Source organism: Zootoca vivipara, chromosome 13 (genome assembly GCF_965207765.1).
Source record: "Zootoca vivipara chromosome 13, rZooViv2.hap1.1, whole genome shotgun sequence".
In the NCBI taxonomy this organism is placed as follows: Eukaryota; Metazoa; Chordata; class Lepidosauria; order Squamata; family Lacertidae; genus Zootoca; species Zootoca vivipara.
This window is the reverse complement of record NC_142596.1, coordinates 29,269,709-29,282,137: the sequence shown is the minus strand read 5'-3', so window position 1 is coordinate 29,282,137 and position 12,429 is coordinate 29,269,709. Positions and strand designations below refer to the sequence as shown.

The 12,429-nt window shown below is 48.3% G+C and overlaps 1 protein-coding gene across 1 annotated transcript; it reads left to right on the top strand.

The window, feature by feature from the left end:
• Nucleotides 1-228: 228 nt before the first annotated feature.
• CACNG3 (calcium voltage-gated channel auxiliary subunit gamma 3) lies at nt 229-11,286 on the top strand. The gene is made up of 4 exons (XM_088657258.1): nt 229-286; nt 918-1,001; nt 4,307-4,447; nt 8,684-11,286. Exons 1-4 carry the CDS (start codon nt 229-231, stop codon nt 9,196-9,198), a joined length of 798 nt encoding a protein of 265 aa, XP_088513384.1. The 3' UTR covers nt 9,199-11,286.
• The last annotated feature ends 1,143 nt before the right edge of the window (nt 11,287-12,429 follow it).

Sequence of the window (12,429 nt, the reverse complement as noted above, 5' to 3'; positions counted from 1 at the left end):
ATACACATTTGCCATGGCCGTCGTTGGCTAGAACAGCAAACTTATGAACCTGAACAATCAAAATTGTCTGGCAGGGAAACTGAACGGCTTGGAGAATGGTGGGCTGTTGTTCACTAGAGGTTTTTAGATTCCAGGTGGCAACCTATCGGGGATGCTGTGGGTATTTTCTGCATCAATGGGGGTGGGTAAACCTTTGAGGCTGCCTTCCAACCCTATCATAGTAAAACTATGAAATCCACTTGGGATCTGGTGCTGGCCACCATGTTGGACAGTTTTAAGACGGACTGTGAGAATTTAACAGAGGGCAAGTGGGTGGGTTGTTTTTTTTTGTCAGCATTGCAAAGGGTTAGACTAGTCCAGTGTTTCTCAACCTTTTTTGGGCCACGGCACACTTGTTCCGTGAAAAAAATCACGAGGCACACCACCATTAAAAAAGTTAAAAAATTAAACTCTGTGCCGCCCTATATTATAATTATGACTGTAAGAAACACTTGCCAAATATTGCTTTCCGGCGGGTCAGCGCTGTGTATTGGCGGCCACCAGGCTCATTTGCACTGAGCTTTGGGAAAGAGGAGGAGAAATATTGCTTTCTGGCGGGTCAGTGCTGCGTATTGGCGGCCGTCAGGCACGTGACAATGCAAATCGCCCTTCTCGTCGCCGCACGTCGCGGCACACCAGCCAGCGTCTCACAGCACACTAGTGTGCCGCGGAACAGCGGTTGAGAAACGCTGGACTAGTCGACCCTTGAGATCCTTTCCGAATCTACAATTCTTTGTTTCTAGGATGCCTGTGTGAGTGTGCTGGAATGAGAGAGTGTGCTGGGGGAGACAAAGGTGCTGAACTGAATGGGCCAGGGGTCTGATCCAGTAGAGCTCTTATGTTGTTCTTAAGCATATTTTCTCTTCTTTATTCCTTAGGGACGTTCAGAGGAATCTGTAAGCAAATCAATCATTTCCCAGAAGATGCTGACTATGACCAGGATGCGGCTGAATACCTCCTGCGTAAGGTTTTAAACCTCCCGGGAAACTACAATTCTGTGCTGGGGGGTGGGGTGGGCGTGCCTACACACAGAAGGGGTGGGGCTCTGTAGAGAACTAAGTAGCCAGCAAAATCCAGCTGGAGATTTCCTTGTCATAGTATGTGTGAATCCCACTTCTGATGGAGCTTTTTGAATTTCCCCTGAGCATCAAGGGTGGGTTTCTCAATGCAGTGCATTAACTAATCACTTTCCTTATTTCATTCATTTATGGCAATGTCCTTTTCTCCCTTGGGCTGACATCATCGAAAGATCGTATCTCTGAAAGGGATAGGCAAATCTGTCCATTTTGATTCTCTCGTTCTCCCAATATTGAATACAATTCATATTTCTGCAGCAGTTTGAGGGTTCTTTTGCTTTTGCTTTTTTTAATCCTCATGAAACTTGGTCACCTTTCTGTGTGAATTTCTCCAGATAAACACATTTCTCTATGGCAGGCATATTTCATATTTTTTGCACTGGGAAATCATGCCTCTGAATGCCAGGTGCTGGGAATCACAAGCAGGGAGAGCTGTTTTTGTGCTCAGGTCTTACTTGAGGGTTTCCTCTTGGGGCATCTGACAGGCCGTTGTAAGAACAGGATGCTGGACTAGATGGGCCCTTGGTCTGATCCAGCAGGCTCATCTTGTGTTTTCCTAATACAATGCATCGCTGAATGTCATTCTCATCAATTTTAAGCATGTTTTCCCCAAGTATATGCATTTCTCTACATTTTATTTTTGGCTAGAGAGCTGCGTTGCTAATTAAGTCCAAATTTCAACGGATCCCTGTGTTTCAGTTCTTCAAGGGTGAGTTAGGCAGTTTCTCATCCAAATGCAAACAAAGTTGAATTTCTACCCGTCCCTCATCACAAGTTTTTATACTACTTTCAAAATCCAGTCACCTGGACAGAATGAGATGAGTGAAGGGATGGACAGATCGGCTTAAGCCCCACCCTTATCCGCTTCCCTCAGTCATAGCTCTGTTCTGCCCCCTATTTTTGCAGACTTTCCTAAAGAACCCATGAAAAATCCACATGTAAATGATGTGTGTTTTGTACCCAATGTTTCCTGGAAAATACGCATTTTCCAGTGCATTTCCTTCCCAAAATATGTATTTTGTTTGCATTTGTATTGTAAAGATGCATATCTTAATGCAGACATTTTTGGACCAAACTGCATAGTCACGGGCGCCAACTCACGGGGGCTGAGCCCTTGTGAGCACCCTCCAATATTATACCCCCTAATGTCACAAAAAATCAGAGGGCAGAGGAGGCTGAACATGAAGCCAAGCATGGCATGGCTTCAGTGACTGGGTCTTTCTCCTTCTCCTCTTGCCATGGAGGAGAAAGACGGTTGAATCAGCCCCCCGCCAGTAGTGATGGCAGGAGGAGGAGGAGCCACCAGTCATTGAAGCCATACTGCCGCCACATTCGGTTCTGCCCCCGGCTTGTTCTGATGCCCTGACATCGCACACAATGTCACACACGTGACATTGCCTGTCTCCCATATCACCCTTGGAAGCTGGTGCCTCTGTGCATAGCCCAGCTGATAGTTGCATTCTGATCCACAATAGAATTTGGAAACGTCAATTCGAGTCAGTCCTCGGTGACAAGCAGACCAAACAAATTCATCCCTTATCACATAGCGGAGGATATAGTCCTTTCTATAAAAAAAAAATGTTCTCAGTAAATTGAAAGCTCCAGGGCTTACCTGATCTTCAGGAGGAGAAATCTAGGCAGCTGCCCGGGCTGGCAAGATGTAGGAAATAGCAAAAATGCAAGAAATTATTCTGTCGGTCTGGAGAACCGATTCCCACGTTGAGATACGGTATTATTTGGCTTGTGTGCAGCGGAACCGATGTGGGAACAGCGCCCTTCGCAGACTCACTATCACAATGTGTCTCCATAGAGCAGTAGTGACTGGTGGGGCAGAAGGAAGGGAGTCCAACAGTAGGTGGCGCCAGAGCCAGTGACAGGCAGAGCCAACTACGGTAACTCTCGTTTTGTCTCCTCCTGCTCCTCCTCCTCCTTCATCCTCATCATCATGAATGTGCAGGCATCCCTCCACTTCCATGCGAACGACTTGCACACGACCACATATACGCATGGCGCCAGGAAATAAATAACTAATTCAATCCAAACCTGGAAGTGGCTGGCGAGAGCTGGAGAGTCCTCCCCAGAGCCTGAAATGGACATCAGTGAGGGCGGAGGAAGCCCTGAAGAGACTGGAGGCGCAGCAGGACTTTATTTAGGCTGCTCAGCCTCCCTGACTAACAGCTGATGTGTGTGGTACAGTAGCAGAAGCAGCCACTTTTCAGCTCATCCTGCAGCCTGCAGCCAACCCCAGAGCTTCAGTTCAAGTTGTGGATATTTTTGGATACGGTATATTTGGTCTGGATTGGAGAGAGCGTGGCAGAGAGGGAAATTTAAGGGTGCTTAGAGGGTGCTTCCCACTATTTCACTTCTGCATGCGGGGTCCCAGAACATAACCCTTTGTAAGTGGGGGGAGGGTCCTCCCGTTTTCATTGCCTTCTAAACCACCCTCTCAGGGTAATCCATGCACAAGTTAATTAAAAGCAGTTATAATGGAGATTATAACTGGAGCCAGCCAGTTCTACTGTATTCAGCTCCCCTCCTGTCTTGTCTCCAAGAGCTTTGCAGAGCAAAAAGCAGAGAGAGCACAAGGGGAGGGGGAGGGCCCTCCCCTACAGAGTTTAAGACTGCTTTACTGGGGCCAGTCTTGTCCATAGGTTTCTCTGTTTGTATTCTGTTTCTTTTAAAACTTTACCGCTCGTCTCTGAGTCTCCGTGCTGACCTGCAACTAAACCAGCACTAACATAGACTGAGACTCCCCGCTCGGCCATGAAGCTCCCTTGACCCAATCACTGTCCCTCTCGGCCTCAACCTCTCATGGTTGTTATGAGGATAGAATGAGCAGGAGGAGAACCACACACGCCACCTTGAGCCCCTTGGAGGAAAAGGTGGGGTACTAATGTAATAAATATGTCATATTACCAGTCGCCTGAATGGACCAGCCTCCACTAGTGCTTTAACTAACATGCTACGGTAATGATGTGAGGGATAGCTTAGTCGATAGAGTATGAGGCTCTTAATCTCAGGGTCGTGGGTTTGAGCCCCGTGTTGGGCAAAAGATTCCTTCATTGCAGGAGGTTGGACTAGATGGTCCTTGTGGTGGCTTCCAACTCTACAGTTCTATGATTCCATGATTCTGTGAGTGTAGACTGAGCAGGATTTGCCTCTTCCCCTTCTGCTTGCTCCTCCTCGTCCAGGTGCAGTGAGAGCATCCAGTATCTTCCCCATCTTGAGTGTGGGTCTGCTGTTCTTCGGAGGTCTCTGTGTGGCAGCCAGTGAGTTCTACAAGAGCCAACTCAACGTCATCTTGAGTGCAGGGATTTTTTTTGTATCGGCAGGTGAGTCCCAAGTCACTTCTCCACTGTATATGCCGCCTGGCATAAGATTAAAGCTCTGGCCTTTGCTGCCAAGGCTGATTCCCAGCAATGGGGGGCCAAACAGATTTGGATACCGTACTCCCGGAAGGAAACACTTTTGCTTTCCACCCTTCTGGCTCCATATGGTCTCTTACAACTTTGCATGCCTTTGAATGGGATATCTGGGTACCTGTCCCAAAAGGGCCATAGAGCAGAACATCTGCCCTGAAAGCAGAGGGTTCCAGGTTCGTCCCCCAACATCTCCCAATTTGGATATGGGATGCAGTGATTCTGTGTGTAGGTTGAGCCCTCCTCCTCCTCCTTGCCCATTAACCCTTGCCAAGAACTACTGCTTAGGTCACGAAGGGCCAAAGCTTAGTAGGCACAGCCCCTGCTTGGCATGCAGAAGGTCCCAGGTCCAATTCTCTGCGTCTCCAGGTAGGTCTGGAATGTTCCCTACCTGACACCCCGGAGAGCTGCTGCCCATCAATGTCGGCAATGCTGAGCTGGAAGTGTCAAAGGTCTGACTCAGTATAAGGCAACTTCTTATGTCTCTGAGCTGCTGCTGCAGGAACAGCAGCTTCAAAGGGATTTGAAGCCCCAGAATCCCTCTCAGAGCAGTTTCTGTGTACTTTGATGTATTTTACAAAACTCAGAATTGGCGCTCAACAGCAGCATCTTAATTCTGAAGTTAAAGGTTGAGCTGATAAGCCCTGTGTGATGTCTTAGCTAAGCTGTCTCTCTCTCTCTCTCTCTCTCTCTCTCTCTCTCTCTCTCTCTCTCTCTCTCTCTCTCTCTCTCTGTGTGTGTGTGTGTGTGTGTGTGTGTTGGAAAATGCTGTGCTTTTCTGAGGATGCTCTGCATTTTCTGGAAAGCTAAGTCAACCTTTGTTTCTTGGCAGGATGCAATTGCCTTTAGGGAAACCACCAGAGGAGTAAATAAGATAATTCAGGGCAGCACAGTACTGTAAAAGGGTAACCACTGGAAAACAGAAATGTCTTGGGACCAAGGTAGCTGAAGGACTCCCTCCAGCCATACAATCCTGCCCAGATATTTAAGGCCAGGTTCTGAGATCCCCCTTGTATGGCCACCAGGAAAATAAATGAAGTTGGTAGTACAAGCACTTCCTCTCTGGTGGCTCCACAGTTCTAGAACTCCCAGCAGGACGGATTCTGCTCAGGCTTGCAAGCAAGCTTTCAAAATGCACCTGTTCCAGGCTGCCTTTTCTCGACAGTCTCATTCTGCTGCCTTTCTGTGCCACGTTAAATGATCAAGTTCTTGCAAATGCAGAATAGGTATGTTGTGGTACCTGTAGTACTGCAAATTCCACCAATCAAAGCAGTCAGCTTTGGGAGGCCACAGCCCCCTTGATTCCATAGACTCATTCTAGTGCCCCCTAACCTACTATACCCTCCAACACCTTGAGTCCCCGAACCAGGGTCCATGTGTTCCCTCCCATGCTCCCGTCAATAATAATAATAATAATAATAATAATAATAATAATAATAATAATAATTTATTATTTATACCCCGCCCATCTGGCTGAGCCTCCCCAGCCACTCTGAGCGGCTTCTAACAGAACAGAACATTAAAATGCAATAATCTATTAAACATTAAAAGCTTCCCTAAACAGGGCTGCCTTCAGATGTCTTCTAAAAGTCATGTGACCAGTGTGAGATAACTTAGCGCAAAAAGCATGCTTTTTTCAGGGCGACACAAAACACACAAAAAATGCACCATGAGATTGCAGCCCTGGGGAAAAACTGGGGGGGGTGCTTTTTTCTGGGTGAGGTCTTGGTATGTTATCACTTGAGATCACAGCACCCCAAATGGCCACTGTGCTCTCACACAAGAAAATGGGGTGGCCCATGTTTCCGGGATACTTGGGTAAACCCTGCCCTGCCCTGCCCTGCCCTGCCCTGCCCTGCCCTGCCCTGCCCTGCCCTGCCCTGCCCTGCCCTGCCCTGCCCTGCCCTGCCCTGCCCTGCCCTATAACAGGCTGTACAGAGCTTATCTGAGGTCCAAGGTGGGAGTCTTGTTAGAATGAAGTTATAAACACACACACACACAAACCAGGCAGCCTCTGGCAAGGTAGCCCAGCCAGCTTAGCCCTCTGAGGCCCAGGGCAAGTGTACCCAGCTGCCCCACCCCCTGCACAGGCCTGCCCTATAAAAAGCATTATTCAGAAGAGTGGTTTCCACGACCCACTAAGAAAGATAGTCACACAATAAAATTTGAAACAGTAACAATTAATTGCACGTTTATTCAAAATCCAATTAAAACTATGTGGTTTAATTAATTCAATGACTCTGATTAACATGATCCAGTGATACCAGCTTTTCGAAGGCTGATATTCATTTACACTTCTGGTGCCCCCTGCCCCACCCCCGACTCTTAGCAACCCCTCCCCAAGAATCCTAGTGACCCCCCAGGGGGCAGTACCACCCACTGGTTTGGAAAGAAACACTGGTTTGGAAGAACCTGCTGAAACCAGGCCTCTCCCATTCCCAGGAGGTTGCTGTGCCTTTGCACTGCCCTGGCCAATTCAACATCTGGAGAGGAGCAGCCATCTGGAGAGGAATGTGAGCGAGTGGCAAATGGCTTCCTTCCTGACTGCTGTCATGGGCTATTTCGTGACAGTATCTTTGTCTCCAGGAAATCTTTTGTCTTGGGCTTGCTCCGCAAATGTTCCACCCTAAAAAAAAAAAGACAGAGAGCATTGTTCTCACTTCTTCGGCTGAGAGGAGTAGAGTAGCAAAACAGCAAACAAAATGCTCTTGGCTCTTTAATGCAACACAAAGCTCCTCTGTGGCAAGGAGGCAAGGGGGGGCCTGCCTCATGCATGTTAGCTGAAAGGGTGCCCCCCCTCCGGTTTCACACAGAGACCAGCCCCTGGGGTGTTGACTGGTGCTGGTGTCAGGCAGGAATGCTGGAAGCTCTTTGATAGCTGTCAAGCAGTGGACACTCCCAGTCCTACCTGGAGATGTCGGGGGATGAACCTGGAACCCTCTGCTTTCAGGGCAGATCTTCTGCTCTATGGCCCTTTTGGGACAGATACCCAGATACATCGGGATGCAGGTGGCACTGTGGGTTAAACCACAGAGCCTAGGGCTTGCCGATCAGAAGGTCGGCGGTTCGAATCCCCATGACGGGGTGACTTCCCATTGTTTGGTCCCTGCTGCTGCCAACCTAGCAGTTCGAAAGCACATCAAAGTGCAAGTAGGTAAATAGGTACCACTCCAGCAGAAAGGTAAACGGCATTTCCGTGCACTGCTCTGGTTCACCAGAAGTGGCTTAGTCATGCTGGCCACATGACCCGGAAGCTGTACGCTGGCTCCCTTGGCCAGTAAAGTGAGATGAGCGCCACAACCCCAGAGTCATCCGCGACTGGACCTAATGGTCAGGCGTCCCTTTACGGTACCTTTTACCTTTACCCAGATATTCCATTCATAGGCATGCAAAGTTGGAAGAGACCAAATGGAGCCAGAAGGGTGGGAGCAAAAGTGTTTCCTTATGGGAGCTGAATTGAAAATAGCATGACTTGCCAAAATATGTTGGTGTTTGTGTACCACCGGCTCATCCCTTGCATACTGCAGAGTCCCATTCATCTCCCCTGACCGGATGAGTGTCAAGAACTGGCTGGATGAGGAAGAGTGGCGGAAGCCACCTGACCAAGAGCCCCCCAGGGAAAGCGCAGAGGGAGAGGGTTTGGATCCTGGCTCCTGGTGGTGGGAAACCGGCAACACCCCAGAGGAGGGGGGAAAGCTGGGAAGTGCTGGAGGCTGGGAGCTTGAAGGAGGATGAAGAGGAGGAAACAGGCAGGTGCCCTGGTTCACAGGAATCAGATTTAACAGCTCCACCAGAGCCATCCTGACAACTTCTCTGCTGACAGTTTGCAAGCCTCTTCCTCCCCCCACCCTCCTAGAACAAGGAATCTACTGCATGTCACAGAGCAGAGAGCCAGGCAGAAACAGAGAGAGTTCTTTTGGTTAAAGAGTGAAGGTGGGGAGTTACAATTCAGTCCAGGCAACTGCTTCATCTAGACAGGAACAACCCTTAGAAGCCCCTGTGTGTTCTCTGCTCTGCTTCCTTAATAATGAAACTAACTGTATGTTAACCAGCGTGCCACTGTCTTTCTCTGTTCTGCAAATGACCTGTTCTCCCTGTTGGCTCCCGGACACAAAGTCACTTTAGTCCTCCTCTGATTCTTCCCTTCAGGGCTAAGCAACATCATCGGGATTATAGTTTACATCTCTGCCAACGCCGGGGACCCTGGGCAGAGCGACTCCAAGAAGAGTTACTCCTACGGCTGGTCCTTCTACTTCGGGGCCTTATCCTTCATCATTGCTGAGATGGTGGGGGTGATTGCCGTCCATATGTACATCGAGAAGCACCGCCAGATCCGAGCCAAGACCCATTCCGTGGCGCTGCTGAAGAAGTCCACCTTTGCCCGCTTGCCTACCTACCGGTACCGGTTCCGGAGGAGATCCAGCTCCCGCTCCACAGAGCCCAGGTCCAGGGACCTGTCCCCCATCGGCAAAGGCTTCAACACCATCCCATCCACCGACATCTCCATGTTCACCCTCTCCAGGGATCCTTCCAAGCTGACTATTGGGACACTGCTCAACTCAGAGAGAGATCACGGGTTTTTACAGATTCACAACTCCCTCCCCAAAGAGTTCAAGGAGTCCTTACACAACAATCCAGGCAACAGACGAACCACGCCGGTCTGAGGCCAGCCGCGCCCCTGGTTGGCTGAGAGTCCTGGCAGTCAGAGCTGCCCTGCTGGCTGCCATGTATAGAGGTGTATCGTTGAGACTGCATGACATGACCCGCCCCCTGTGATGGTGTAACCAGTGAAACTTTGTTTTTCAGAAGAAACCCTCGGCGGGGGTCCTGCCCCTCATGGGCAACCTGGGTTGAGGACTTCGTTTTTTTCCGTTTCGTTTTTGAAATCCTCGAATCTCCACTTGCTAAGCCCGAGCGGTTGTGGCTTTGGTTTGACTGCCGCTGAGCCTCCCCAAATCCCAAACCTCTCATTCTTTGAGCAAGAACAGACATTGTAGCTTTGCCACATGCACAGCAAAAGGGGTTCCCAGTGGACTGCCAGGAGGCCCCGTCAGGAATGTAGGGAGTACCCCATGGCTATTGGTCCCCCCACGGAAATCCCACTTGTGCGCTGTGGTCATCCCGAAATCACCTCTGTGGGAAATCTCCAAGCACGAAATGGCGAACCTGAGTGTGTTTGAGAAGACTGTGACCATCGTCCCTTCTTCCATCCAGATTGTATTGAGTGATGCTGGGGAGGGTTGGGGTGGGGGCTGTCTGTTTTTGTGTGCATGCATTAAATAGCTTGGGATCCCATTTCCTGCCATGTGGTTGGAAGAGATGGCCCGGAGCCATTTCTGTGGGTTTAGGGAGGGCTCTGTGTTTTTCTCGCATCTTCAACGCTCACATCAAGGACTCCGGGTCAGGTGGGGTGAGGCAAATGCTCCCCCTCCTCCATCTCTCCCAAGGTGCTGGTCTTCATCTGCCATCTGTGGGTCAGCTTTTGACATTGCAGGTAGGATGAGCTCACTCTCTCATGCCCAGAGGTAGATCTCTGGGCACCATGAAGATTATGTGTGGTTGAGTTTGCAATCTGCTTTTCCAGCTGCAGCACCAGTCTATGTCCTGTACAGATGGGCAGTCGATATCTGGAATGTTTGAAAGGTCCAAGGAAAGCAAATATATACCAATAAAACACATTCGGATCAGCATTTGTGGTTCAGAGGCCTTTTGTTGGTACAGGAAGGCATTGGGCAGGGAGCAATATATGGAGGGTGAACATGGCAGGGTTTTTTTGTCCATATTGCAAAATAGTGAAGATCAATCAGCAGCTTTCTTGAGGAATCAGCACAAATGCTACCACTGTCAACTTCAAGGAGGCCCCGCCTGTGAATTGCAATTTACATGCAATATATTTTCCTGGAGCTGCCAAGAGCATCTGCTGTGTTCTGCCCCAAATATATCTCTCCACGCAGGTGGAGCATGGAAAGGCAGTCAGCTTTGAAGACCTGGGGAAGAAAAGGGGCAAGCAGTCTGTTGGTTTTCCTTAGCCTTCCTCTTGCACATGGTGATGTAGGAATGCGGGTGGCGCTGTGGCTCTTGGGCTTGCCAATCAGAAAGTCAGCGTTACAAATCTCCGTGACGGGGTGAGCTCCCGTTGCTCTGTCCCAGCTCCTGCCAACCTAGCAGTTCGAAAGCATGCCAGTGCAAGTAGATCAATAGGTACTGCTGTGGCAGGAAGGTAAATGGCATTTCCATGTGCTCTGGGTTCTGTCACAGTGTTCCGTTGCACCAGAAGTGGTTAAGTCATGCTGGCCACATGACCCGGAAAGCTGTCTGTGGACAAACACTGGTTCCTTCAGCCTGAAAGCGAGATGAGCGCCACAACCCCATAGTTGTCTTCGACTGGGCTTAACCATCTAGGGGTCCTTTACCTTTACCTTTACCTTTACCTTTACCTTTAAATGGTGACCTAACTGGCTGATGTTGAGCCCACCCCAATTTTCATCCTACTTGTGATTCCAGAATGCCTGAGGCATTCTGTCTCTGTTTGTTTAAGCTGGTTGGCATTTCTCTCTATGCCCACCCAATGGCTTCTCCAAAAGGTACCAGCTAAGTGCCCTTTAATGCAAGAGTCTTTGTATGGGGTGGGGGGAGTGCTGAATCAGGTAAATATTGGTGGGAAGTGGCCTCTCAGGGAGAGCTCTTTTCCCTGAATACAGGCTGTGTTTCTCTCCCCCCCCCCTTATCTGGAAAGCTTTACATAGTGCTTAATCAGCAAAAAAAAAAAAATCTCCAAGCGGTTTAGGTAAAAACAGTAAAAAATAGTCAAAAGGAAAACACTGGTAAAATCAAACTTTAAAGACAAGTAGATGTACAAAATTAAATTAAAAAACAGGGGGGAAACAACAGTTTTTAAACAAATACACCTTTTGTAGATGTACAAAATTAAATTAAAAAAACGGGGGAAACAACAGTTTTTAAACAAATACACCTATCAGAATTTTGTATCTGGGTAGACTGGTCTGTACAAACAAGCCTTAAGCATTGGAAACTGTTCAGCAAAGGTGTCTGAAATATAAGAACATTTTAAGAGCTGGGTCAGTCCAGCATTCTTTTCTCACAGAGGCCAAAGAGATGCCTGTGTGAAACCCACAAGCAAGAATTGAACACAAGAGCCCTCTCTCTCCTCCTCTGGTTGTGGCTAGCAGTCATTGATACCCTCCTTGAATCTGTCCAATCCTCTTTGGAAGCCATCCAAGCTGGTGGTCATCCCTACCTACCATGGGAGTGAGTTCCATAGATTAATTCTGTGCTGCATGAAGAAGAACTTTCTTTTTATCCTTCCCAAATCTTCCAACATTCAGTTTCATCGGATGTCCACGAATTCTAGTGTCATGAGAGAAGGAGAAAAACTTTTCCATTTCCACTTTCTCCGCGTCACACATTATTTTATAAACGTCTATCATGTGCCGTCTTACTTGCCTTTTTTCTAAACTAAAAAGTCCCAAACAATGTAAGTTTTCATCATAGGGAAGTCGCTTCCTCCCCTTGATCATTCTGGTTCTCCTTTTCTGAACCTTTTCCAACTCTACAATATCCTTTTTGAGGTGAGGCAACCAGAACTGTACACAGTATTCCAAATGTGGTGACACCATAGATTTGTATAATGGCAAGAACACCTATTATGTTTGCCTTGGTGTCCTGAAACTCACTGTGGCCAATCTCTTTTGGAAGAAAAACTGCTAAGCAGTATTTAAAATAAAGAGCAACATAGCAGGAGAGCAAAGCTAAGCAGCATCCAAATGTTTTCTTTTATCCCCAAGTTCCCACTACGACTATTATTATTATTATTATTATTAAAAATAGTAAGCAACCCTTCATCTGTAGATCTTTGGTGGGCTTAGAGGAAGCAT

Bases quoted from the DNA above. Each gene is read 5' to 3' on its own strand.
- CACNG3 (XM_088657258.1), top strand. From the start codon at position 229: ATGAAATCCACTTGGGATCTGGTGCTGGCCACCATGTTGGACAGTTTT. The intron at 1,002-4,306 runs GTAAGGTTTTAA...CTCCTCGTCCAG, and splicing joins TGCGGCTGAATACCTCCTGC to GTGCAGTGAGAGCATCCAGT. The intron at 4,448-8,683 runs GTGAGTCCCAAG...TCTTCCCTTCAG, and splicing joins GATTTTTTTTGTATCGGCAG to GGCTAAGCAACATCATCGGG.